At 29.5% G+C, this 27,493-nt stretch overlaps 1 protein-coding gene across 1 annotated transcript; it reads left to right on the top strand.

Moving 5' to 3' along the window:
• The first annotated feature begins 1,167 nt into the window (after positions 1 to 1,167).
• LOC129981280 (uncharacterized) lies at positions 1,168 to 27,493 on the top strand. The gene is made up of 9 exons (XM_056092052.1): positions 1,168 to 1,341; positions 4,958 to 5,088; positions 7,104 to 7,245; positions 8,348 to 8,486; positions 9,106 to 9,283; positions 12,711 to 12,880; positions 23,118 to 23,215; positions 26,022 to 26,168; positions 27,170 to 27,493. The coding sequence occupies exons 2-9, from the start codon at positions 4,966 to 4,968 to the stop codon at positions 27,394 to 27,396; spliced, it is 1,224 nt and encodes a 407-aa protein (XP_055948027.1). The 5' UTR covers positions 1,168 to 1,341; positions 4,958 to 4,965; the 3' UTR covers positions 27,397 to 27,493.

The following is a 27,493-nucleotide window of genomic DNA, read 5'->3' on the forward strand; positions in this document are numbered from 1 at the left end:
TATAGATTAGCTTTTTTTTCTTTTTTTTTTTTAGCATATCGAAGGAATTAACGTTTTGAAACTATATGTACGACCGAATTTGGTAAGATATTTTGTTGTAGCATTCTTTTTATAAACTTTTATTTAACTAATTTGTTTTATGTTTCTAAAAAAATTAAATTCATATCTGATTTTTGAATTTATATCGTATTCTGTAATTACCAAAATTCGCATATTTTGTATTTTTGTTGCTAACATATTATTTAAATAATTTCTGAATTTGTCATTTGATCTTTAATTTAATAAGCTTTGCATCGGCACCGATGCTATAAACTCGTAGTGACTTCGAAAATAATTTTTATAAAAGAATGTACGAGATAAATTAGATTAAAATAAGAAATATAAGATTAAATTTTATTTAAAATTAGAATTACAAATTAAATATTATAAATTAGAAAATAATTTTAAAAATCTTCAGTGCACTAGTAAAAATGTAATTTTAAAAATTGTTCCGATTAGATTTAATATATAAAAAGAACAACAGAAGCCGACTCAAATCCAGAAATACTAAAGTGTTTCTCCGAGTTCCGAATACGGGAAAGGGAACCCAAATTGGGAAGAAAATTTCAAAAGTGGATTTTCACGTATATGGGGTTTTTTTTTTATGGGGATTAAGTGATTTTATATTTATTATTATCAGGAACATTTCATTTTTAACTTTTGTTACAACATCTAGAGTAACTGTTAATATTTATTATGGTCCAAAAAAAAACAACTAAAAACAGTTGGTTCAGTTACTGCAACCATGTGATATTCCTATTGAAAATAACTGTCTCTAATACATATTTTTGCTATTTTACTCATTACTCTTTTTGTTTCCTCATTAATTCGTGAGAAAGTACAATTGTAAAATGGCTCAATGGCCTCATTTTATAGATTTTAAATGATTTCAGGTGAAAAGTTTTAAGTAGTTCTGGAATTGATGTTTGAAAACGAACCATACTTTTTTTACAAGCAATTTCTATTTAATGACTTAAAATTAATGCTTCGGATTGCAGTATATGATCATAAAATTGAGTCTGAAAAAGTTGTGTTTGGTAATATCTAACATAAATATAAAAGAAGAAAACATATTTATACAGCGTGCAACTATTCCTTCATGTTATTTCGCAGCAATTGTTTCGTCAATTGTTTAGACAACACCTTCCTCGGAAAATAACTAGTAACGAATTCTGCCAGTTATCAGATTCAAAAAGATATATATATATATATATATTTATCAAGCTTGATATTATTTAATTAGCTATAAATATTAAATTCCGATTTCAGTACGTTTTATTTTGGCTGTGGGAGAAAAAAGAGGTAAGATGTTATATATAGTTTAAAATTAATTATTAATCTTCAATTCATAATCCATATTTTACCAGTTAACTGTTTTTGACGAGTATGCTCGTCATGGAAAAAGTAAAACATTATGAGTCATGACTTTATTCAATGACAATTATTACATTTATATAATAATTGTTTAATTATTATATTTATAATTAATTATTTATTATATTTATATAATACTAGCCGCCTCTTGCGATCATCTTGTTCGCCAGTATTAATGTTCACTAAAATTTTCAATTAAATATTTTATGTAATTTGATCTCGTAATAGGTATGTCAGCAAAATATTTTTAACTAAAAATTTTAAAATATAATTTTTAACTTAAAATATAGTTTACTTATACTATTATTTAGGCCTTAAGCTGTTCTGTTCATAGTACTACATTTCTATCTCTAATCTTCTATAAGTGCCCGTAAAATTCCATTTTTAATTAAAGTGGAAATGATTAAATTGCTATTAATATAAAGACCTGTAATTTACTGAAAGCAAGCAGGTGTCATTTTTTTAAGGAAAAATATCAGAACTGAAACAGAGTTATTCAGCATTGAAGTTTTTTTTTATGAACTACAGAATAATTTTCATAATTTATTATATCTCAAAGAATTATTCAAAAAATAATTTCACGGATTCATCTTAAAATACAATTTTTAGTTTTATTTTCAAAAGTATTTAAATGTCAATAATATAATTTTTTTTTTTGGTCTATAAAATTATAAAGTTTAAATCTTAGACTGGCCCTCGGTCCTGAGGAACCATATACTGCAAAATATTCTTGACACTCCAACATTTAAATAAATGAATGCTCCTATCTTTTGCGATTGAATTTGATCGATTTAGTAAGCTTTGAATATACAATTAGAACAATATACATTTTCATTTATCTAGGCCAATCACTCTTAAGAAACCTTTGACTCTTTGATACAGTAGATGAAGTGGTCTAAAATCGCCCATTTTCATAAAACAGAATGGAATATTCAAATTTCCATAAATTGGTCAGCTTTAGCGATTGATTTAATTGATTAGAGAGCAACTCTTTTTATTTAAAATATTAGCGCCCCGAGAATAGTTTGTTAAATTTGATTCACAGGGCAGACGATATATGTAAAAAAAAAAATTTAATTCGTAATTCATCAGACCATTTATTGACTCAAGTCACATTTAAATCTAATTATTTTATTTCATTTAGACCCTTTTATTAGCAGATGTATGCCGATCAGTAAAGGTTTACAAATTAGTTGTTGGACTCTGATTAGAATGGATATCTTGTATATATAAACCATATTCGCCTTAAATAAAACTGCTTTATTAAATTAGTAATATAGGTATCATTAAACAGAAAATTTTTCCTTGCATTTACTCTTTAGGAAATATATTTTATATTTATTTCATTTCCTTTCATACAGACGTATGCTGGAAAACTGCACATTTATATATTTAATATATTTAATTTGCAATAAAAATTAACTTACTTTTTAAATTTGAGCTTTCTTCAGTTTGATTACAACACGTAGATAAAAGCTAAATTTTAGAAATGACGCGTAGCGTGCGCGTGCAGCTTAAATTTTATTTTTATTTTGTGCGAAATAAATTGTTGAAAAATATGATTAAATTATTTTTTTAAAAAAACTCATTAAAAATAGAAATTTAATTTATAGGTTAAAACATTAGTGTCATTAAAAATGACATTTTGGGGACTTTATGATATATATAATGGGGGGGGGGGACAATATGATATAAAAATCGATTTTGTGCCGAAATATTTTCGGAAGTTATAGCGAAAAAACGCCAAAATTTTGCTTAATTTTTAATTACAATTTTAATTAAAAATGTAAACAATCGCTCCGAAGTGCACATTTCTAAGATACATCTGTGCCAAATTTTGTAGCTATAAGTCAAACAGTCTGGCCTGCAGAGCGCCAATATACACACACATTCAGCTTTTTTACATGTAAAAATACAGGTTAGTATCTCAACAATATCGTTAAATATAATTCACAGAACAGAGGATCTAGACAAAAGCTAAACATTTGTAATTTATTAGAGCATTTAATGACTCAAGTTACATAAAATATAGTTACTTACTCCATGTAGACAATTTTAACACATGCATTTCTAATATTAAGGGTTTATAAATTAGCCGTGGGGCCTTGAATTGAAAAAATATACATTAAACTAAATTTGCCTTAAATGAAGCTGATTTACTGATTTAATAATGTAGGTATTATAAAATATCATAGAGAACTTTGTCTTGTCTTATTTTTTAGAAAATATTATATCTCTTATTTATTTCATTTTATATAGACACACGCAGAAAACTGCACATTTATTTATTTAATGCGTTTAATATATAAATAGTTAGCCAATTTTTTAATTTCAGCTTTTATCAATGTGATGGCAATTCGTTGATAAAGACTAATTTTTTTCTTCGTGCACGCGAAACGTGCTCGTGTAGTTTTAATTTCATTTTTATTTTGTGCAAAATAAATTGTTAAAAAATATAGTTAAAATATTTTTTTTTTAATTCATTAAAAAAGGAACTTAATAGATTAAAATATTGGTATTATTAAATATTGGTATTGGTATTTTTTTGAACTTTAACTAGATGTAAAAATCATCTTCGAATAGGTCCGGAAGTTTGAAAAACACGTCGAAATTTCGATTAATTTTTTAATTAATTGAAATTAAAAATACAAAAAAAAGCACTCCAAGGTGCAAATTCCCGACCTCCAAAGTATACACGTGGCAAATTTGATAGCTGTAGATCGAACGGTCTGGCCTGTAGAGTGCTCGCGCACACACACACACACAGATTGAGCTTTATTATAAGTTGAAATATACAGGGTGTCTTAAAAACCTTGATAAATATTTAAGGAATAAAAGCCGCTGTCAAGGTTTTTGAGACACCCTGTATACTTTGTATAAATATAGATAAATATTTATGAAAATTTAGATACACATTTTCCGAAGAGGTCAAAACAGTTGCTAGAAAGAGGTACATTTTATTCTTGCTTTAATTATCAGAACTCGGATCAATCGGAAAGAAATAAATGGAAAATGCGATAAGGAAATCATAAAACCGGAACGATGGAAACGAAACAATAAAACGGAATCAAATGTCATTTTTAAAACATGGAAAACCATAAATGCCGTTGATTCAAGTCGTTATGTTTAAACAATGTGTATAAAAACATTTTAAACAGTTATCAATATGTGAATGACTTTCGTTTTTCGAAAACAGAAATAAAAATTCCTTAACATTCTAAAATTTCAACAGAAAATTTATATCAACTTGATAAATATTGCAATTTTTTTTATTCATAAAAGGATTTATCGATTACCTCATATATATATATATATATATATATATATATATATATATATATATATGACTACAGCTATTGCAAGAGAGCATTAATTTATGTAATACATAGGGCTTAGTGTTTAGAATGTTATTATTTGTTATATAAGGATATTTCCAGTTCTTTAAATGAACTTTTATTTAAGGTCTAAGGAATTATTTCTATTTTCTTAATAATGGGGAATGAAATTATATATACATCATGCATGTCTGATCTGTATTCCGTAGGTAAGACGATGCAACCTAAAATTTTCGATTTATGCATTATCGGCGCTGGCATGTATGGATCTGCAGCTGCCAGGCATGCATCGGCTCATTCAGCAGTGAAAGTCTGCTTAATCGGGCCCAGTGAACCTAAAGTAAGTTTTGTTATACATAGTAACGAAAAAAAGAACATATTTTTGTTGAAATATAGTTTGCAGAGATAAAGCAAATGACCATGCTAATCGAATAATAAATACTATACGTTTTTGGAGCTTACTGCAGAATTATTTCTGTAAATTGCTTAAGAGTTATTGTCACTAGTTCAATAAATGAAATGGATTGCATTCGTTTTTAATAGTTTATTAATAAACTCAACAAAGATATATCGAATTGATTGATTTGATTAATCCTTAACTGGGGCGGTGCGGTATCTCAGACCACTAAGGACAGACTTTTGGTCACACCTATTCACTTTTTATCACAATCGAATGGATTGACCCTGTAGCTTCTTTTTCGTGACCTTCACTACTCGTGAACTTTTTCAACCGGTTTGTGCGGATGCTTTTTTTAATGTTTCAGATATTTATTTGCACGACGCCTGCGAGACCGCACCTTTCGTTTAGTGTACTATTATTATACAAGGCTTAGCAAATGACTCTGAAATTTGGTCCACAAAATATCGTTCAATCTACTGATTGTCGTTAAGAAGCAGAGCTCCAGAGACTTTTAAATGAAGCAGAAAGTGATTTTAGTGATGAGGATAATTGTATAAAAAATTTTTTCGATGAAAGTTCGCATTTGACTGATTCTGATATATATGTTCAAATATAATTACTTTTTCTAGTGATAATGTATTTTGAAAAATTTCTAAAATACATTAATATATCAAGAAGAAATATATTCAGAATTTAAGGTTGATTTTTATACTAGTACTTAACCTTATGTTAAACCGTGATACAAGAGTATCACTGATCCAGCTCACACAAAAACCCATCAGAAGTTTTCTAGTTCGCAATTCCAGGGCGACGCGATGAATTGAGCTTAAACAAAAGGCATGCGTTGGTATTTTTGTAATAAATACAAAGAAATTATATTTATTATAGATAGTATTTGTATAATTGTATAATTATACAGAAATTATAGCATTTCATTTAATCTCTTTTTCTCGAACAGACCAGAAATTCCCATATTCTGTGAATTTACCAAATATTTATTTAAAAACATTGGAATTGCAATCGCACCATTCCAATTTCTTCCTTATTCGCTGGAGAACTTCAGATACTCGTCACACAGTTTGATGATATTATTGAGTATTTTAAGTAATTTTTTCGAATGTTATGATCACGGTAAAAAATTTCTAGAAGAAGCAGATGTTCTAAAAATATAAAATTCTATGAAATGTGGAATGAAACTGAAATGACTTTTAAAATGTAGAATTAAAATCTATATATCGTTTAAAATTTAAACAGATGAAATACAATAAGGATCCAGGATTGTACTGTGAGACGTTTGAGGCACTTTTGTTATATTTTACATTAGTGACAGAAGATTAAATGATGAGGTTTTAGCCATAACCATTATACAATCTGAATCTCTTATTGTAAATCGATATAAATCACTTTCTTTTCAATATTTTATTTGTCTAATTAAATTTATAATGATATTTTCACAAAAACAATCTAAGATCTGTATTTTTACTTGCTAATATTGATTTTGGAAGCTTCTTTTAATTTATGGATAGAAAATTATCACGGTAGGAATAGTATCAGTTTCACCTGTTTCTTGCTGATAAGGTTTATTATAAATTAGTTTAGTTCAGTTATATTAACGACCCCTTTTAAAGCAACACTAGGGCTATTTTGGCACGGACCTCATATTTTTTAACCGCAATCAAATGACGAAGACGACAAATGAGCTGGTTTCCCCTCTCCAAACTTCCACGCCACACGAGTGGGTTTATGATAAGGAATGAATAAAAAATTACAATTTTTTAATTTAAATTATTAGTTAGGACGAAAATTGAATAATTTGTCGAAAGTGTGCGTCTATAAAGCATCGAAAAAGCTTGTAATTCTACTGATAACAAATATTGGAAACGAGTGCTATATTAATACAAATATGGTAAATGAGTAAGGATTTTATCTAATTTGTTTCGGGTATATTTTGATAGGAAGATGAGAGGGAAACTCGAGACATTCTGAGTTCTCACTACGACGAAGGAAGAATTGTTCACATAGCGTACGCAAGTCCCGTGATGCAGGTATTGGTACGAAACACAATAAAGAGATTCCGAGAAATCGAGAAATTATCGGGTGAGAAATTTTATACATTTATTATAGCTTATATATTATGATTTCTTTAAGCAATCACCTTGAAGTATATTCGTTAAGCATTTTTACATATCAGAATAAAACGTTCAGGTATAATATTTTGTATTTAAAAGAGAATTTAATGTTCTACAAGACAATGCATTTTAATAATTTAAAAATTTTATCGATTTTTGTGTATTTTCAAATCATTAAAATGAAATATCAACCGGAGAAAGTGTGAATTTTCGACATCATATGTTTCCTGCATTTAATTGAAGCATTAACTGCCGGGGTGCTATTTCTGGGGTTAGTGATATGGTTATTGTACCGAGACAGAGCAAAGATTCACACTACCACACGATTAATTCTTCTATCACAAGACAATTTCTTCGCCAAGCGAGCAGAGAAATTTTTAAATATAAACATGAAATAATGAATTTTTTATCCAACTTTGTTTTAAATTTTACAGATGTGCGACACCATACATTTATACTCGTTTTAATGCTGAAATGCATATTTGTACATAACCATATTATTTTAAACTGGATTTTTTAAACTGTAGCTAACAAACTTAAATTCAATCCAATAAATAAAAATATTTTACGAACCTAAAGGCAAACCTACAATAATAATAATAATAAATCAATATATAATTTTGTCAGATTTTTCATTAATATGTTAACAAAATCATACGGATACAAAATACCTTTAAAATTTCACCGAAAAACCTGCATTAAATTAAAATATTAGTTTCCGTTTGTTAATAATTCATTTTTTCTGCTTCAAAATATGTCTAGTTGAGATCATGGCTAATATTTTCAAATGAATACTAGGCCACGAAAATATTTTCGGCAAAAATTAGCAAATAAGAAAAAAAAATGGAAAAATAAACTGTTCACAAACATTTTCACATTTGGGATATTTCATTCAGTGTAAGAAAAATCGCTTTGAGTTTTATTATTTATGTAACATATTTGTAATGCTTTGTAGATAAATAAATAAATATAAGTTTAAAATTAAGAAATGGGGATTTGACTGAATTTAGAGAATATCTTTATTTAAAAAATTATATGAAAAAATCATCCGATTTTGTGTTCTTTTTTAGGTATTAATATTTTCTCTCCCGTTGGCACCATCTTTACAGCAGAGCGAGATACAAGTTTTTTCTATAAATTATTGCAAGGATTTGAAATGCACGATGTAAATTACATTGACCTTTCTAAAGAAGATATTATGAAACAAAGGTGATTCCCATTTTTGATTTTAAATTGAAACTTTCTAATAGAATTATTCAATTTAATTCATTTTCTTGTTCAAATGCATTTCCATAAAAAATGATGATCTAAATTTTTTTAATCTTGTACGTCTGAATTTTCAATGACAATGCATTATTTTAATACTTTCTTGAGTTATTTCTCAATAATTAAAGTTTTAATTCCATATAAATTGTGCCTGTTCGGAAAAAAATTAGGAAGAAATTTCATAATATGTGTATTGATGAATTTTAAATACAGTCTAAAAAAGCATAAAATAATTTTTAAAAATAAGAGAATTATTAACAGCGAGTATATAAATATTTTTCATTATTTTTGCTCACAAATGATGCATATGTTCATGATTATGACAAATGTCTGAATGATTAGAAGATGCTCAATAAATTTTCCTGATCCTAAGTAAAAAATTGCAAATAAAAAAATGTATAAACAATAGAAAAAATTTTACACAGTACATACATTACATGATGATTGGTGATATATAATGATGAGAATTTCGTTTCGAAAAACAATATGTCACCTAGTAAATATCGCTTCTTCAGAGTATGTTTATAATTAATCTTAACCATCCATTCATTTTTAAAATCAGATTTCCATACCTGAAGCTAGAAGACTGTGATCATCCGTTATTCGCCGATGACAGAGCCGGATACATCAAAGCCAGAGGCATGGTAGAGGCCCAAAAGAAAATAGCACACTTGCAGGGATGCCACATTGTGGACGATGTGGCGGAAGAAGTGAAGGATTTTAAAGACGGAGCACACCAGGTACTTGCACTTCAAACATTCGTTCTTCTCCTGAAACACATAACATTTGATTACTGTTTTCTCATGGAATATTAGTTTCATTAAAAAAATCTTTATTAATAGCAAGTCGCCTTTAGCGACCAGCTGATTCGCCAGAGATATTGGTTATATTTAATTTCATTTAAATTGTTTAGATAAAACTTCATGTTCCTGATTCCATCAATGTTACTTTATATTCCATATATATATAATTCCATCAATGTTACTTTATATTCCATATATATATAATTCCATCCATGTTACTTTATATTCTTGCATTTCATTCATTGTTCATTATATATCTATAAACTTTTTAAATAAAGAACCAATTCCATAATAACGTAGCGCTATTATGTCCGCGATCTTTGGATTTCATCAATGGAAAAAAATCACGCAATAAAATACTTGATACAATAATGAAAACGATTTCGGTTATATTCGCAACAATGCAAATATTGTTGTAAGATATATTTAAAAATTAATTAAATCTAAACTAAAGAATTTTACAGTAGCTAAAGTGTCATTATTGAAACGATAACTTTTCGGACTTTAAAACTCTATAAAAATCACTTTAGTGTGGGAATATTTTTGTAAGCTTGAGTGAAAAAAATTCAATCGAGTCTATTTTTCAGTTAAAATTTCTAAGGTGCACATTCTTACTCTTCAGAATACATATGTATCAATTTAGAAGCTGCAGGTCAAATACATATACATATGTATAACAAAATACATATGTATCAATTTAGAAGCTGCAGGTCAAATGATCCGACTTGTAGATAGCCAACACGTACATTCATCTCTAATACTATTAGTAACAACGGGAAGGAGTCACCCTCGAGGAAAAAATTAATCTGATAAAATCTACAGTTAATTTTAGTTACAAAATTGTAACTAAATTGTAATTAATGTAAAATATCTAGGAATACTCCACAACATATGTAGTAAAAATTGAGAAATATGAGTTCCTTACCATATGTTTGGGGATGTCCCTATTTATTTCCGAATTGAATGAAATATCTAAACTGAATTAATTGGTGATTGAAATAAACCAATTAATGTTTACTAAGGATGCGATAGCAAAAGTTCGGCCACTCATTTTCGAAAATTTTATCTAAACTGCTAAATATCAAAGAAATACTTTAAGACCTTTTTTGAGTCAATATTTAAGGATAGAGCATATGCCCTTATGCCTGTAACCGTAATGGCTATGGCTACATTATGCTACTTTTAATTATATATGACAAAACTACAGATTAGCTTATTACACTGTCTGGAAAAGATAGGTGGAAAGAAAAGTATTTGAACATCCTGCGTTAATACCAGTCATTACTAATTACAACAATATGTAAATCGGAGGTTCGTGAAATAAAAAATATGCACTAATAGCTCAGAGAAATATAAAGCTCATTGCGATATTTGTCCTGAAACTACAACAATAAATTAAAAAATAATAAAGGAGTTTTATTTTAAATATTAAAGCAAATAGTTTGCTAAGAATGGCTGCTCTCCTAAGCCTTTTTAGTAGGATACATGATGCAGTTTTCCTAAGTTGCCATATGATCAGGAGAATGAATTCAATGGCGTAGGAATTGCAATTCCAATACGTCCGTATGCACAAATTAAATTTTTTGAGGTAGGTAAGAAACGGTTAAGGCTGAGTAAATAAGAGATCTTCCTTCATCCAATTCATCGGATGAGAACTTACTTTTAAGATGGTGATAAAAAAAAATTAAAACATTCCGACTTCATCCCAATATTCTTGACATTTTTTCTACCATGACTCCCTCCCTCCCCCGAAAGTTTATTTTTTAATATATATGAGGATTTATTACTGGTAGAGCTCTAGCCATCTTGAGTTCCTGTTTTCACCAACTTGAGTGGGTTCTTTATTAACAATATTTCCCACATGGGTCTTAACCCTTTCTAAGGCTGTGGGAAGTATGCTTCCCACAAAATTTATCAATCTTTGTATGAAATTATGTAGGTTGGCATAAGTTCTGACACATTGTTTTAGTAAGTCAGAAACTTAGATGCTTCAGTTCTTTATCTCAGACAAAATGATGTGTCTTGATTTGTTACTTTATTTATTAACCAAATTAATTAATGAATCAAATTAAATTTATCTCATAAGCTAAATGAATCCCTTTTCTTATTCTAATTTCAAGCCTAAAAATATTTTAAAATATGACTTGAAATAAATAGCCCTTTAAAGGGTTAACCCAAGGGATATTAGCAGATCGGAAATTTTTTTATCATGCTATTGGGCTTATTTCTTTGGAATTGGAGGCAACCATTTTGTTATTTTACTGTTCCCACACATCTTATTAGATGATATTGATAAGGAGGAATTGTTGAAACTTTATTTTCATCCAGAGAGATTTGGTCTTAAAGTGATGTTAGGTGGGCTTTATGCTCAAGTTTCTACTAAAAATAAAATAGGGTAGAATTCCTAATAGAAAGCTGCCATTAGTATCGATGATCGAGAGGGAGAAGGGTCTTGAAGATAATTTTAGAGCCATTTATATAGATGCTGATGTGTACAGTGTTGCTGCTCCATGAACAGGCATGAGTAGGGCGATAGATTTGTGCAGAAACCTTTCCTGCTTTTGATTTATGCATTTATTTACTTCATGAAATTTTACAAACATTTTCATGGTGTGGGGCAACGAAGAAGCAAAATGAAACTCACGTGCAACTTGAAACATTTTATTATTGAATTTAGAAGTGCTGTGCGCAACTCAACTCTATGTTGATGACTTACTTTTGTTCGAGATTTTTGATATACGCATTAGCGTTACTTTTGTTAATCTTCGATCGTTATATTTAATGCCATATAAATATTAAATATTTATGTCGTCTTACTTTGGATTTAATTATTTTAACAAGAAAACGCCTAGACTAAATTAATACATTTTAAATTCTGGGAGAACCATTGGTAGCCAAAGGCACTAAATAGGCGATATTACTGCATTATTAAAAAATTATAAATGACTGAATTAGTTTGCTGTTTAAAAGGCTAAATTACTACGCTCATATTTAAATGTACATATTCTGGCAAACGAATCAAGAACCTTAAACTTCTAAGTATTTTAATTCCTTTTAACATGAATTAAAGCTGTTATGCTAGGAGTTTGAAAACAATAAGGTCTTATCTGGTATAGAAGTCTTGTCTACCTCCTGTGGTCTATATGGTTTTGCATGATTTTGCTGCAAACCTACCTTTGTTTAAATATTCATTACTTTATAATTCATTCACCTATTTAACCATCTTCCACTATAAGCATATAAATACTATATTATGCAAATTAGCACAAAATATTTCTATTGTGATCAATCACTTGAGCCAAGTATTTTTAACATATTCGAATATTTAAAATTCGAGTTTCTCCAATTTTATTTTGTTTCGCAGATAATAACGAAGAAAGGGCATGTACTAAAAGCAAAGAAAATCCTATTCTGCACCGGTGCATTTACTGCATTCAAGAAGTTTGATCCTTTGAAGAAGAAATTAAAAATTCAAGTGAAGAGAGAAACAGCTGTCATGATGAGGATATCGGAAGGAGAAAAGAACAGATTAGGGTAACAATCAATTGTGCATTTTCCTTTCTTCTTTTTCTTATTGAAAATCTAGCTTTCTACTGCCCCATTGGAAAATGTCACCAAATTTCACTTAAAATTCATTTGAATATTCCGATGTTAGAGTTGTCTGTTTCTTTAATTCCATTGTTTTGATCATGCATTACTCTATATTTAGGCGTGCGTGCGCGTGTATTGATATTCCATTTAACTCAAGCACCAATTTTGGACAAATCAGTATAATGCACCATTCATAATTTATTTTACATAAAATATAAAAGCAGCTTCTAATGAAATATAAACATATGTAATGATATATCTTAATTTAAATCTTAATTTTCTAATTTCTATCTTAAATGAGTCAATATTTTGATTCTAAAACGATATCTTATTTCTGCCTTCTAATTCCCACTTCTTAATTATTTTCAACACGCGCTCTAGAAAACTGATGACTTATGCCTTTCCCTACGCTCCGAATGAAGGGATAAAAATCCCTAATACTGCTTATACCTTTCAAAGATACCCAAGATTCCCTTGCCTAAATCGATACGTGGCAAAGAAATCCCTATCAGAATTTAATGATAAAACCAATAAAGGGAAAAACTTCATCCACCTAACTCAGATCGGAATGTAAAAATACATCATTTTATCATCGCTTCCTTGTACATAATATGCCTCCCGTGAGGAAATAAATCGAAGTTAAAATATCAAAAGTATCTTCATTTCGGCCACGCATCGGCAAAATTATAATATTACAACTATAAAAATGTTAAAATTTAAAAAAATATGCCGATTTAACGTTATTAAACTAAAATTTCAAATATTTCAAACGAAACCAATGGCTTCAGAAATTTAAAAAAAGTTTTAAAAAGTTTTTTTCATTTATCAAGTCCTATATATTTAAAATATACGAGTAAAAGCGAGCCAAACAATCTGAGGACACTGGATTTGATAAAATATGCAAAACTGAATTGACCACGCCACAATTTTTGGAAGAAAAATCGCTCGGTTGTAATAGAAAATTTTGTATATCTAATATATTTACTGTAACACGACGAGTTAATTTTGCATCAGGCATGGATTCGAATAAATTTTAGTTTAGTTATATTAATTTGCCTTTTTAAAGCAACACTAGAGCTAGTTTGGGACGGACCTCGTAATTTTCAATCGTGATCAGATGACGAGGACGGCAATTGAGCTGGCACCCTTCTCTCCAAACTTCTACACAACACCAGCAATAGGATGTTTGGTCCAGACGGATTTAGCGTGCACCAAACACGCTTACAGATGGTTCTTCGGTGGAATCTGGTTCAAACTTGAAACCCTCCGGTTCCGAATCGAGCCCTTACACCAAACTACTGCGGCCTTTGGAGTCGAATAAAATTAACCACATGTTTATAAATGGATGAATCCAAAATAAATTTTTTGCTAATTTGCATACCACAAACTTCTTACCCCTTTTGATAGATATATCAATTTATACATTTTCTGATATGTTACCAAATGAAACACAGAAAGGAAGTATTGACGCATTACAGACTTTGCAGCATTATATGCTAAATTGGATTCCAATGCGGTTGGTGATACAGCAGGACTTTATGTCAACATCTCTGCTCTTCATTAATGATGGTTGCTCCATAATTTGTACAATAAAAAATTGGCAGAATGCGTAATCAAATAGTTATCCATCGGGGTTATTGCAACATATCTAAGTTCCCGGGTTACGCTCAAAAATTTCAAACAACTGGGTGAAAAATGACATCGAATGGCACTGTTTTCTTGCTAAGTGAAAAACGTAAAACCCTTGAAAAATTTTATTTTTACAGATACACAACATTTTTTTTTTTTTTTCATTTTTTGATGACATTAAATAATACGTGATGAAACTCTGTTCTGGTTTTTATCAAAACTTTGTAGTACACAGACAAAAAAAAATTATTCACAATATCAAACGTTTTATTTATATATCTGCGTTTAAAATTCTCTGATAGATATTTTTCATTTTTATAAATAACTAGCCGCCTTTGGCGACCAGCCGGTTCTCCAATCTTAATGTTCGTTAAAATTTTAATAATTAAATATTTTATGCAATTCCTACTTTAATAGCTTCTTCATCAAAATATCTTAAAACTTCAAATTTTGATATATAATTCACTCATAATATTATAAACGCCTTCAGTCATAACGTAATATATATCTCTCTAATTTTCTGTTAGTTCCCGTAGAAATTATACTATAAATTAAAGTGGAAAGGATTAATCTGCAATTAATATAATAATATTTTTTACTGAAACAAAGTATTTTTTTGTAATATGATTACTGAAAACAGTCACTGAGCGTTTAAACTTTATGGGCACTAAAGAATATCTTTCCTAATTTATGTAATATTTCAAGAATTTCTCAACAAAATATTCTCAGATTCATCATGACCAGAACGATTCATTAACAATGTTTAATTTTAAATGCATCAAACACTAAGAAAATAAAACGAATCGTTTAAAATAATCGGTTGAAAACAGGTTAAAAAAAACTACTTAAAAAACGATGTTCTTAAAACTATAAGCGTATACAAAAAATATATAACTAACATAAATATAATTTAATTACAAAAACATGCAATTAACCTAAAAATAATTTAAATCATCCGTTTATAAGGGTTGTCAAGTCAACAATCAGAACACAATGCGCATGCGTGAATTTTCAACGCCAGTTACGGAACGCAAATGCATGAGTTTTTCTACGCCAGTTGGGGTAAGCAGATTAGAAATTTTTAATTTCCTTTATTCTGTTTTATTTTAATTCAAAGGTACTTAAGAATGAATCTGAAAGATCGATTAATTAACGATGTTTAATTTTAAAGGCATCAAACATTAAGAAAATAAATAGAATCGTTTCAAATAATCAGCCGAAAAATCTTAAGCCTAGCCTCATGACTGTTGGGAAAAAAAACTGAAGCCGTACTCATTTGGCGGTGGGGAAAATGAAAAGATTTTTTTGGCGGGAAAGTTAGTTTTTAATTAATAATTAAAATTCTAATTAAAAATTCAGAAAAAGGGCTATCCTATCTTTTAAGTTAGATCAAACTGCACAGGGTGTGCAAATTTGATTAAAATCGGTTAAGTAGTTTAGGAGTCCATCGCGGACAAACAACGTGACACGTAATTTATATATATTAAGATAAGGAAAATTCCATCATTGATCCATCATTGAAATTGTGCCTGTTGGCAAAAAAGATCGTTGATCTTACCACCCTATTTTTACTCTGACACACTGATCAAATTGCATGCCCATCAGTCCCTTTTTATATGCATGTAAAAGATTTAACCACATCCTCACCAGAAAAGTGTATTTATGGATTAATTTATTCCTGCAATAGTATTAGACGTACCTGGTATCATCAAAATGAAATCATTGAATAAAAAATAATAATAAAACATATCATACAGAGGAATACTCACAAGTTGTGTTTTACTTACGTAATCATGAGAAAAAGGTATAATGTTTGAAAACTCGATGTAGCGAGACAAGATTATATATCATTATCATAAAACGGGAAAATAATTCATGAATAATAAAATGACACTGAAAATAAATCTAAGTTTAGTTCCTTTATCAAAAATTATATAAACATTTTAATCAATTTTATGAGAATTAAATAATTTTTCTTAAGAGAAAAAAAAAAATCCCTATGAACTGAAGGTGGAAAAGGTATACAGAAAAGTTATTTCTTCTTTAATTACTGATATGAAGCTTTTTTTCCCAATTACTTGTATTATTTGTCCATCCATAAAACCAGATTGAGCTTGGAAGATGTCCATAACATTGTTGCTCCAGAAATTTTTCATTGTTTCTGTATTGTCACTTCATCTTTCAAGCATCTCAATTCAGAATATCTCAAAGATTTTTTAATTAGATTTAGGATAAGATTCCGAGATGGGAAATGAATTTTTCCTTCATTTTCCGACATCCATGGTTTTGAATAACACGAAATTTGTAAAGATGTATGGAGGAGTAACGGTAACAAATTTTCTGCCAACTTGTCCCAATATTGCATTGAAACCATTTTTTGTTTCACCAAAACGAAACAACTTCAGTTACATCGTCCACTGATAAATGGGGTTCAAACCACGACAAATCTCTATCGAACTGGGTTTATATAAAATGTTTTATTTACACAGATCATCCAATAAAAATTTTAATTCCCTCTAAATAAAACATTTTATTTCTGAAAAACCAAATCAACAACTGTTACTTGCCATTAAAAGTTTTAAGTCAAAATTTAAGCATTAATAAATACACTGCTCTGGAAGTGGTGACATAACTTGCACACAATATCAAGATAGAATATCTTGACATTGTGTACATTTTATCAAACACATATTAAGAAATGAGTGCGTTTCTTATTGAATGGCTTATAAAAGATTATTTCATCTTATCTGTAACATGCAACCCTCTGATTCTGCTTCTCTTAGCCTGAAGAAATTAATTTTGGTCTTAATGGTCGCTGTTATCCATTGGTTTATGGCTATTAGAATGAGAAAGCTATCCATTTCCGTCTTCAATCTGCTAATTTTTCGATTAATTTAAGTACCACGGTAATAAGCATTTTTAAAAGCTAATATTTTCTCGTTTTCATTTTTCTAATAACTATATCCTCTCGGTATGGTATTTAAATGGAAAAAAATAAAAAATAAAACAATTCTGTATCCAAAAAACTTTTACTCTTTTCTGCAATGGGTGCAAAATACATTCTTGGTTTATTTATTCTTTCAGAATACGCAGTCAACAGTTTAAACTTTTTTCCGCCTGTCATGCACCGATTTTAATAATTTTTACATATTTATAAAAATATCAAATTTGCTTTATATAAATATGTTTTTGTTTATTATTTGGTAGCGATAAGCAAGTAAAAGTACTTAGTTTGAAATCATAGTAGCTTTCCGAGACTTTATGCTTTTTCACATGATGTTATACTGTTTTACACGATTGCATATATGAAGATAACACAGGTTTAGATTTTGCAAATAAAAAATTTGGATATTTTGACTAGCCAAGTAATATATCTGCTAGTATTGGCAAGAATAAGTAGATGCAATTTTTTCGTAAATATAACTGGATCTTCATGAAGGCCAGTTTCACTTTGTTTATTATTTAAAACTCGTTAATAAGATGCAGCATAATCCTGAAGATTCGAATGATTAGCGAGCCTCGAAATTATTAAAGGTGAGCAAATGAAAAGGGTTTCACCTAAATTCCCACTTTGCCGGTTCTTTAGAGTCAATGCTATCGGACTAATTTGCATATTTACATACATTTTGTGATATTTATAATCAACTCTATATTAAACCATTTAAATGTAAAATAATCATCTAACTAATAATTATAATATAAAAATAAATAACAAAACAATCATTTAAAAACAGCGTTTTTGCAGTAGTTAAAAGTTATAGGTACTTACTTTTTCGCTGTCATACATTCTTGAATCGGGAAACAGAAAGCCGTATTACTGCCAGATACCTACTTGTTACTAACTGAAGTTAAAGTTAAGGTGAAATTTTTCTGGCTTATGTTACTAACTGAATGAAATAAGAAAATATTCACACAGACATAGTGTTATATATTCTACTTCAATTTAATTATTTAACAAACAGCGTACATAATTTAAGTAGTTTTAAAGAAATAAATAACACTCGCCTCCAAATTGAAATTAAAAACTGTTCCCTATAATAGTATCGGGAGTCGTAGTCGAATCCGAACTTCAAGATAATAGATATTTCACTCCTGACTCATCATTTCAGTGAGGTTCGAAAATCAAGACAGGAGAACGCGACATTTATGATTTGCAATTGGAACAAAATGATTTGAATTCCTAATATAATGTTCTTGATGTGCCTGAATTTTAAAAGTATGAACTAGGTTAGTCTATATAAAATAATAATAACAGTAAGCCTCCTATTAGTTGTAATATTTAATAGGTACATATACCAGATTAGATTAATCCGTTTTGTATTGTTTTATTCTATTGTTAACGCATTAAAATTTAAATAATTATTATTAAACATTCATTTACATTCTAATTAGAACTAATTATTATAGTTATGAAAAAAATATTGCAACCGGCTAGATATATCACGGAATTTATTTGTTGTTGTTTATAATGGCACTTGCCATGGACAAGCTCGCTGATGAAGTCAGTGATTTTAAGCCAAGGGAGCGTCTCTTGTTTTAGTAGCGCCAAGAGTACGTCTTAGCTACTCACGCATCACATTCACTTGCACAACCCCTTTTCACAGAAGGGCACATTCACGCATCTTACAGATAGAACAGATGAAGAACAACCGTGCCCGAACCGGGACACGAACCCAGGACGCCCAGGTTACGGGGAAGACGCGCTACCCCATGCCAGGACGCCGGCTCGGAATTTATTTAATACCCATGAGTTATTTTGAGATCTTCAAAAGCCCAGGATGATTGAGATTCACGGAGGATTAAAATACACGTTTGTTAAAAGTAAAATTATTTTTATTGTTAAAAATTATTAAATTTATGTAATTATTAAATTTTAAAGTTAATCGCTAGTATAAACAAGGCTTAGAGATTTTATATTTTTACATATATGTATGTCTCTTAAAAATAAACTCATACTAATAATCGCGTTTATTAAGTGTTGCAGAAACAATCCATAACACATTAATCGATAATTACTCATTGAAAGAAATAGATATCATGCACTTAGGAAGAAACGTGCATGATATCTACTTGATTAACAAATCTTCGGTAGAAAATTTTGATAGTCAATTTGTGAAGGAAAACCTGTAATTTAAACTTTCAAATAAAAAAGTTAACATCCGTGTATCATTTATAAAGTATTTTATTTTAAACATATTACTGACTTACATGGTAAAGTAAATGAATAGGACATAGTCAAATAGAATTTAATAGTTTATAAGCATTCAATTAAAACAAAATATTATTAAAAAAATTCATCTTAATTAGAAATACAACCAATTTTATGGGTCCAAAAAATTAAGCAGATAACATGGAGAAAAAAAAATATAAAAAGAAAAAATTAATGTTTCTTACGCTTTTCTTTGGATTTTGTTTCTGCCTTTAGTCTTCTACGCATAGATGACATGATTATTTTTGTCAGTTCCAAACTATTTATAACAATTATAGTTTTTTATAAACTTTCTCTTATTTTATAATATTTACTGATGCGTTTAGTTATCAAGATATACCCAAAATTAGACAATGGAGATAAGATTTGAGAGTAGTGGAAGATTATCTAAAGTGTTAGCTGTACGATTTAGTATTTATTCGTCCACATTTTTTTATGTTGGACTATAAATGGTTATCATTTTGGAGTCCCAATTTTTGAATGCTAGGAGTAATAATTTCATACACGATCGTTTTTTTTTATTATTATTACTTTATTCATTTTTGACAGGATAAATATAAAATTTCCAACATCTGATACCGCCATTCACTCCTATATAACAAAAAAAACCTATTTCCGGGTTTAATTTCAGATTTTTTTCAGCTAAATTTATTATTCGTTCTTTGTATTTTTGTCCACTTTTTTGTACAAAAAAATTAAAAAAATTTTATTACAAAATAAAATGCTATTTCAAAATTTTAATCCTTATTATGGATTCTAGAAGGTTATAGATGCTCTTTATGGTTTGATTGAAATATGAATGGTTTCTCTTATTTGATTCGTACGTATAACCCATAATCATTACGAGTTCTTCATATAATATTTGAGTTCATCACTTCTGATGTTTGCAAGATTTTTTTTTTTTTTTTTTTTTTTTTTTGGCATTTCCACTTTACCAACAACTTAATTTGCTTTGATCATCAGCAATATATTTCTCGTTTCTATATCAATAAATCGCCAGATTTTGAGTGTTCGCTGAAAATTCTGCCTTTGTTTGAGCCAAATATAATTGCTAATTATTTTAGTAATCATACAATAGTACATTTGAATACTTTCTCTTATTTAAATTAATGATTTTCTATTTTTCTTTATATTTATTATTATTATTCTCATTTCCAGCAACGGTTGCCTACTGGTACCAAATCCTTATATTACCCCCCCCCCCGAAAAATTCTAGAACTAAACACATATTTAGCATTTTATTTAGTTTTATATTATATTAGAGGGATGAAAGCAATATCTGGGAAACTGAAATTGACATTGAGACTAACCAGTTCATTTTTTAAACACGAAATACAGGTGCATTTTTTGATTACCTGAATTATTTTCTCTCATAATTACAGTTGGTTTAAAATTTAAAATGTTTATTAACTAGAAAGTGTGACTATCTAGACGGTCTGTTGTTTTCTCACCAATAATTCAGGTTTTTCATTCATTGTCTAACTAAAGTTGCAGTAGAAAATTTCATTCCATTGGCAGAGTTTAGAAATTATATATATATATATATATATATATATATATATATATATATATATATATATATATATATATATATATATATATATATATATATATATATATCCCTAAGAAATGAAAATATATATTATTTGAAGTACATTTTAGATATAAGCACTAAATAACAATAAAAAATGTTGCTTCTTGAGGAGAGATTTTCTTTTTTCATAATGTTCACGAGCATTGAAAACAAAACTAATCACTTTGAGAAAAAAAATCGATTTGAAACATTAGACAATAAAAAATATAATGATAAATACAAAATAAAAAAAGCGCTGAACGGAAATATAACCGATAAATTCCAATTTGATCCATGAATAAAAAATATAATGACTGATAAAAAAATGCATCCCTTAGCTCATTGGCCTTTGCTATTTATTCTTGCTTAAGGTTATTAGCACATCTATTAATCAGTAAAAAAACTGTTTTAGTTGCAATACATCAAAACTGAAGTTGGGATTTGTATCTGATAATGATACAAACCAAAAGAGCGGGGACATTTTAAATTCCGTTCTGCGTTACACATGGCAATGAATTTTTATCTAATTCTTCTATATTATAATGTATATATATTTTAATTCTTACAATTTATGTCATAAGTCTATAATGTATTTGAAATAAAAGGATCTATAAGTGAAAAATTAACTTCTACATTTTTTTTTACTCCCACTCTATATCATTGGTGCAAATCCTGCAAATATTCGTATTAATTCCTTGTAACTCTATAGTATTTTCTTTTTTTATGTTTAAATAATAATCATAAAAATTTATCTAAATCAGAGTTATTAAAGTAGTAAAGATAACATTTAACACTAGAACATCCGGGATTTCGATTACCATTAAACATCCGCTGGTGTCTTTTCGACACCGCGATATAAAATATATAAAATAATTGTAATAACTAAATAATTGCAGGACTACTGTTCAGCAGGGTTTACTTTTAAGACTTTTTAAATATTATTTCATGTAATTATCATATATCATCACCCTTATAAAAAAATTACTTCTTCAGATTCTTCGCAGTCACTTTCACGCAATCTTATGTTTTAATCGGAATCTAAATGAGAACAAGACAGCTCACTATTATCCGATTCATTCTCAGAAAGTTCTCTCAACAAATTAGCAATTTCATCAGAGCTTAGACCTTTTTTACGAGTCATCGTTTCATAGTGTCTGCTCTGTACATGATTCGAAAATCTAATGAAATTTTTTTGAGAGCAGATAAGCAAATGCTGTATAACGAATCACTTAGATACAACAATTTTAGAATAATTGATTCATTTCCGCTATGAATCCAATAACACTGCATTCAAAGTGAAACAAATGTGCGATGGGGGTTTTTTTGGAAGTTTGTTTTACTTAGTGAACTGCCGTTTGTTGAACAACAACTATTTATTATAATAAATTATCTTGGTATCGAAACGACACTAGCGGACGTTCTAGGTATATTCAGTTGTACAATCTCTCCTAATTAACTTATAACTACAAAACTTTTTATGTGTAATCACCATGGAAAATGATTAAAAGTCACGAAAACTTTTCAAATTCCCTGCTAAAATGTGGAAAGGAGAACAAACTAAACAGGCTCCAGTGCCCAGTCGACACCAACTGACGTTCTAGTATTAAAAACTGATCTTACACACAAAAAAAAAAGGAAGTATAAAAAAAATTCGGAGATGTTTTCCTCTTTAAATAAATAAAAATAAGTCCCATACGTCACTGAACAATATATGAGTGAATTATACTAAAGAGAAACAAAAAAAGTAAGTATATGCATTTTGTTTTCAGTTCTATGCCAACCCTGATGATGTACAGGGGTAACTTAGCTGATATGCCGGCTGCTGCAAAAGGCGCTTACATCCTACCACCGATTAGGTATCCTGATGGTAAGAATCTTTTTGTTTAGCACTTCTTTAGAATGCTGATAAGTATTTTATTGCTACAAGTTTTTGTCTTAACCCTTTGACGCATTCCACTTGGTATTTGGTAAGTCAAATCCATCCGTCAAAAGCACTCATGATAAAGTAAGAAGTATGACAACTTCTGTTTGTCAAAGTAAACTCGCAGTAATTTGACATCGCATGAAGTAGAATCTTAATTCTGTGTCTGGATGTGTAATGTCTTGATCCTTGTTAGAAATGTTGAAAAATAATTAATAAAATGAACTTTTGAGTATATTGCATTTTTGGTATAAATTCAAATATTTTTTTACGAAAGATATAATGAGAGTTCTTTTTAGCAACGCAAACTGCTGAGTCACAAAAATATAAAATCAAAAATATACATGCCTTATGTGTCCTACAAGATGAGAAAAAAAATCTAAAATATTCATTTTCCTTACGCTTGTAAACTTTGGGAAACTGAGATAGTGGTGTTGCTTATTCACGCAACGAAATTCCTTAATCCATCTATTTTGAAAGATATTTTGTAAGACAATGATTGCAAATTTACAAGAAAAGAAAACATTAATCCACACATTAGTCACTTTAGAGGAGTAAAAAATCCTCTTAAAATGCGATCATACAGACACAAAGTGCTTTTGCCTGTGAATGTTTAATATTAAAAATGGAAAGAGTATTTTAAATCAGCCATGTTTCTTCTGTAATACTTTAAATTCAGCGAAATGTACTTCTATTTTATCTTTATTATTCAGAGCAATCTACTTCGCAATGACATTTGTCAAGGAAATGGTTTCAGCATGTTGCTCATAAATCTTTTAATACCATTGGACTCTTAGTGATTGTCCTTGCAATTGCTAGGTTTTAGTCCCTAGATTATATCCTTTCGAATTACGAAGAATTAAAGTCTGCGAAAGGCAATCCACGTTCAGTTTTGTTATGGAATGTATCACGCCAGTAATACTGCATAATGTGCAAGAAAAAAAATTGAGGGTGCAGTTCTATATTTCAACGATAGGAAGACATTTCGAACAAATATTATGATGAAATGGTTTTTATTTCGAACTAATGAAATGTTTAATATAATCATATATTAAATACTATGCCAGTTTGTTTGTTTGTTTGTTTCTTATGGCACTTGCCACTGACAAGCCCGCTGTTACGAAGACAGCGATTTAAGCCTGAGGGGGAACGTCTCTTATTTTTTATAGCAGCGCCAACTAGGGCCAAGAGTACGACTTTGCCACTCACGCATCATTCATTCGCTTGCACAACCCCTTTTTACAGGAGGGCACATTCACACATCTCACAGATAGAACAACAGAAGAACAACCATGCCCAAACCGGGACTCAAACCCGGGACGCCCAGATCACAGGGAAGACGCGCTACCCCTATGCCAGGACGCCGGCATGCCAGTTTGTAATTAAATGATTTAATTCATCACGCCGATGTTCACTGCGTTTAATCTTTCTGTGTATAAACGATATATCTGATTCATGTTTTTTTTTTGTTGTTGTTGTTGCTGCTGTTGAGTGATTAAACTATAAAAAAATTGGAAATAATATTTTTGATTTCCTTAAAATATTCTAAGTTTTCTTTTTAAAAAACTATTAATTGCACTCTGAAATAATTTGCATGCTAACCCCATTTATTTCACCCCATTCAATCCGCCACCCCCCCCAATTTTAATCATAAAACAATGACTTTTTTATTGTATTTTTTAAAGTATTAATAATAGGACTAATGTGATTAATTGGATTAAAGATTGGCTAAAAACGTAAAATAGTTTATTTTTTAAAAAAAATTCAATTATTAAATACATGTCTATCCCTAAAAGTTTACAAATCGGCCGTTGGATCACGATTAGCCTGTAAAAGGCGAGCTGATGTCATAGTGGGACTAATATTCCAGCTGTAAAATTTTAGAATATTTTCAAAAGAAATTTGATAATAAACAGACAACATGTGCCTTTTAGTGAAACTGAAGCTCTAAATAGGAAAAACATTACGCCATTGACTCCTCCAAATAGCTTTCAAACGCAGTAATTCAATTTATGTCATCAAGAAAGTAAAACTAAAATTTACTTTTCAATATGCTTGGAAATGAATATATATACGTTACAGTAAGAATCTGTTGATTAATTGCATATCATTATTCATTATCACCAATATAATAATAACCAATGTAAACTGGTAACTACACGTAATCACCAGTTTATTACATTTACCGTTATATATATATATATATATATATATATATATATATATATATATATATATATATATATATATATATATATATATATAGTGAACTGCTGCACACTTCTAATCCCATACAAAACCAATTATTACATTAAATACTTTTATTAACTTATTCATGACATGTCAACGGTACTCATATGTCCATAAGTAAAAATGTTTGAGCTATCGAAAAATTACTGCACATTCTACACTCATTATCCTTTCGGTTTCAACTGCCAATTGTACTGGCATCATCTTTCCCATTAAAACTCATGTACTGTATACTGGGCCTGTTCTTGAGAAATAGTAACACCTGTTACTGAAGCAGAAGTTACACACTTGCACTGAAGACTCTGTTTTACTCACTGACATGCCATCATAATACTTATAATATTCAAATTTCTTCTAAGACGCCTCAGTCTTCTATCTACAGGGAAAATTTAAATTTTCAGCAAGTGCTTTAAAGCCACCAGAACAGCAGTTCCACTTTCATTTGATTGCACTTTGTAACAGATTTAATAAGTTTTCGATGCTTTCATGTAATTTCTTTCAGGTCACTGGTATTTGAAAATTGGTCACATGGGTATACAGAGAAATTCAGAATTGAATACACTGGAGGAAATCAAGGAATGGTATAAGAGTGACGGAGATCAAGAAGTGCTCGACAAATACTCAAAGTTCCTCATCGGTATTATTCCAGGTAAGCATTACGTATGATGATGTCGTGTCCGCGTTACCACGGAAAGGAGGTGCAGTAGCTTCTGAGGGTAAATACCCCTGAGCACCCGAGGGCAGAAGTCTGACTTCTAGCTCATATGAAGATGAAACTCACACATTTGTTTGCACAACCCCTTTTTACAGTGAGGCACATTCACACACCTCACAGATAGAACACAGATGAACAACCATGCCCGAACCGAGCTTCGATCTAGGGACTCCCAGATCGCGGGGAAGATGCGCTACCCCTGTGCAAGGACGCCGGCAACATTACATATACATTATGCATTTTGATTCTTGCATATTTATATATGTATATATGTTATATATATTTCTGTATAAATATATAATACTTTATATATTTCATATTCAATGGGTAACTTTCATTCGAGTAGCAAGGTCTCTATATTACTTATTAAAAAAAAGCATTAAAAATATATTTGCACTCATGTAATAAAAAAATATTCGTGCTTCTAGCTTGCCTTTTGCGTGCTTTTTGACATAAACTTCTATAGCAGAAACTTTCCCCGAATTGCCATACCGAGAGTTTACAGAGAGTGGCAATTTGAACTTATTTTCGAATTGCCATCAGCCATTATATATTCAATGGAAAACATTACGGTTTATTTTTGAGGTCTAATACATAATAAGTTAATAGACATATATTATTCCCAACTTGGTTTGAAACTGAGATTTGTCAAATCTCGTGTTCTTATTTTTTTGACAATAACAATATTTTCTTTGTATACTTTGTACCCGAGAAATTTAAAACAAGCGTTTTTAATGCATTAAAAAGCATCATCTAACTCATAGAAATAGATTTTAGGATGAGAAGAAATAAGCATAGTATGAATTACTGAATGCTTAATTAATTTGCCCCATAAATTTCTCAAAACGTTTTTTAAAAATAATAAATGTTTTTTATAATTATTATTGGTTTAACTTGACGTAATGTTTCGTTATTCACTCGAGTTTTTCTTTCAGGTCTTAAGGTAGAGGAGGTGAAAGGTAAGACCTGCGTTACTTGTGACAGCCCCAGTGACCTTCCTTACATAGATCGGGTTTCACCCACTGTAACCGTAGCCGTGGTGGGAAACGGCAGAGGAGCTACGATATGTGATGAAGTTGGCAGAATTGCAGCTGATCTCAGCCTAACTGGGAAATGGAATTCTGAATTACCACAGAAATTATTTGAAGCAATATTTATTTAAATATAATTTTCAACTAACTTTTGCTGTAAACTGTTAAATGATTGAATTAGAATGAAGCTTTATTTTTGTATTTATAAATGTTCGTTTTAAAATTAAA

Source organism: Argiope bruennichi, chromosome 8 (genome assembly GCF_947563725.1).
Source record: "Argiope bruennichi chromosome 8, qqArgBrue1.1, whole genome shotgun sequence".
Classification (NCBI taxonomy): domain Eukaryota; kingdom Metazoa; phylum Arthropoda; class Arachnida; order Araneae; family Araneidae; genus Argiope; species Argiope bruennichi.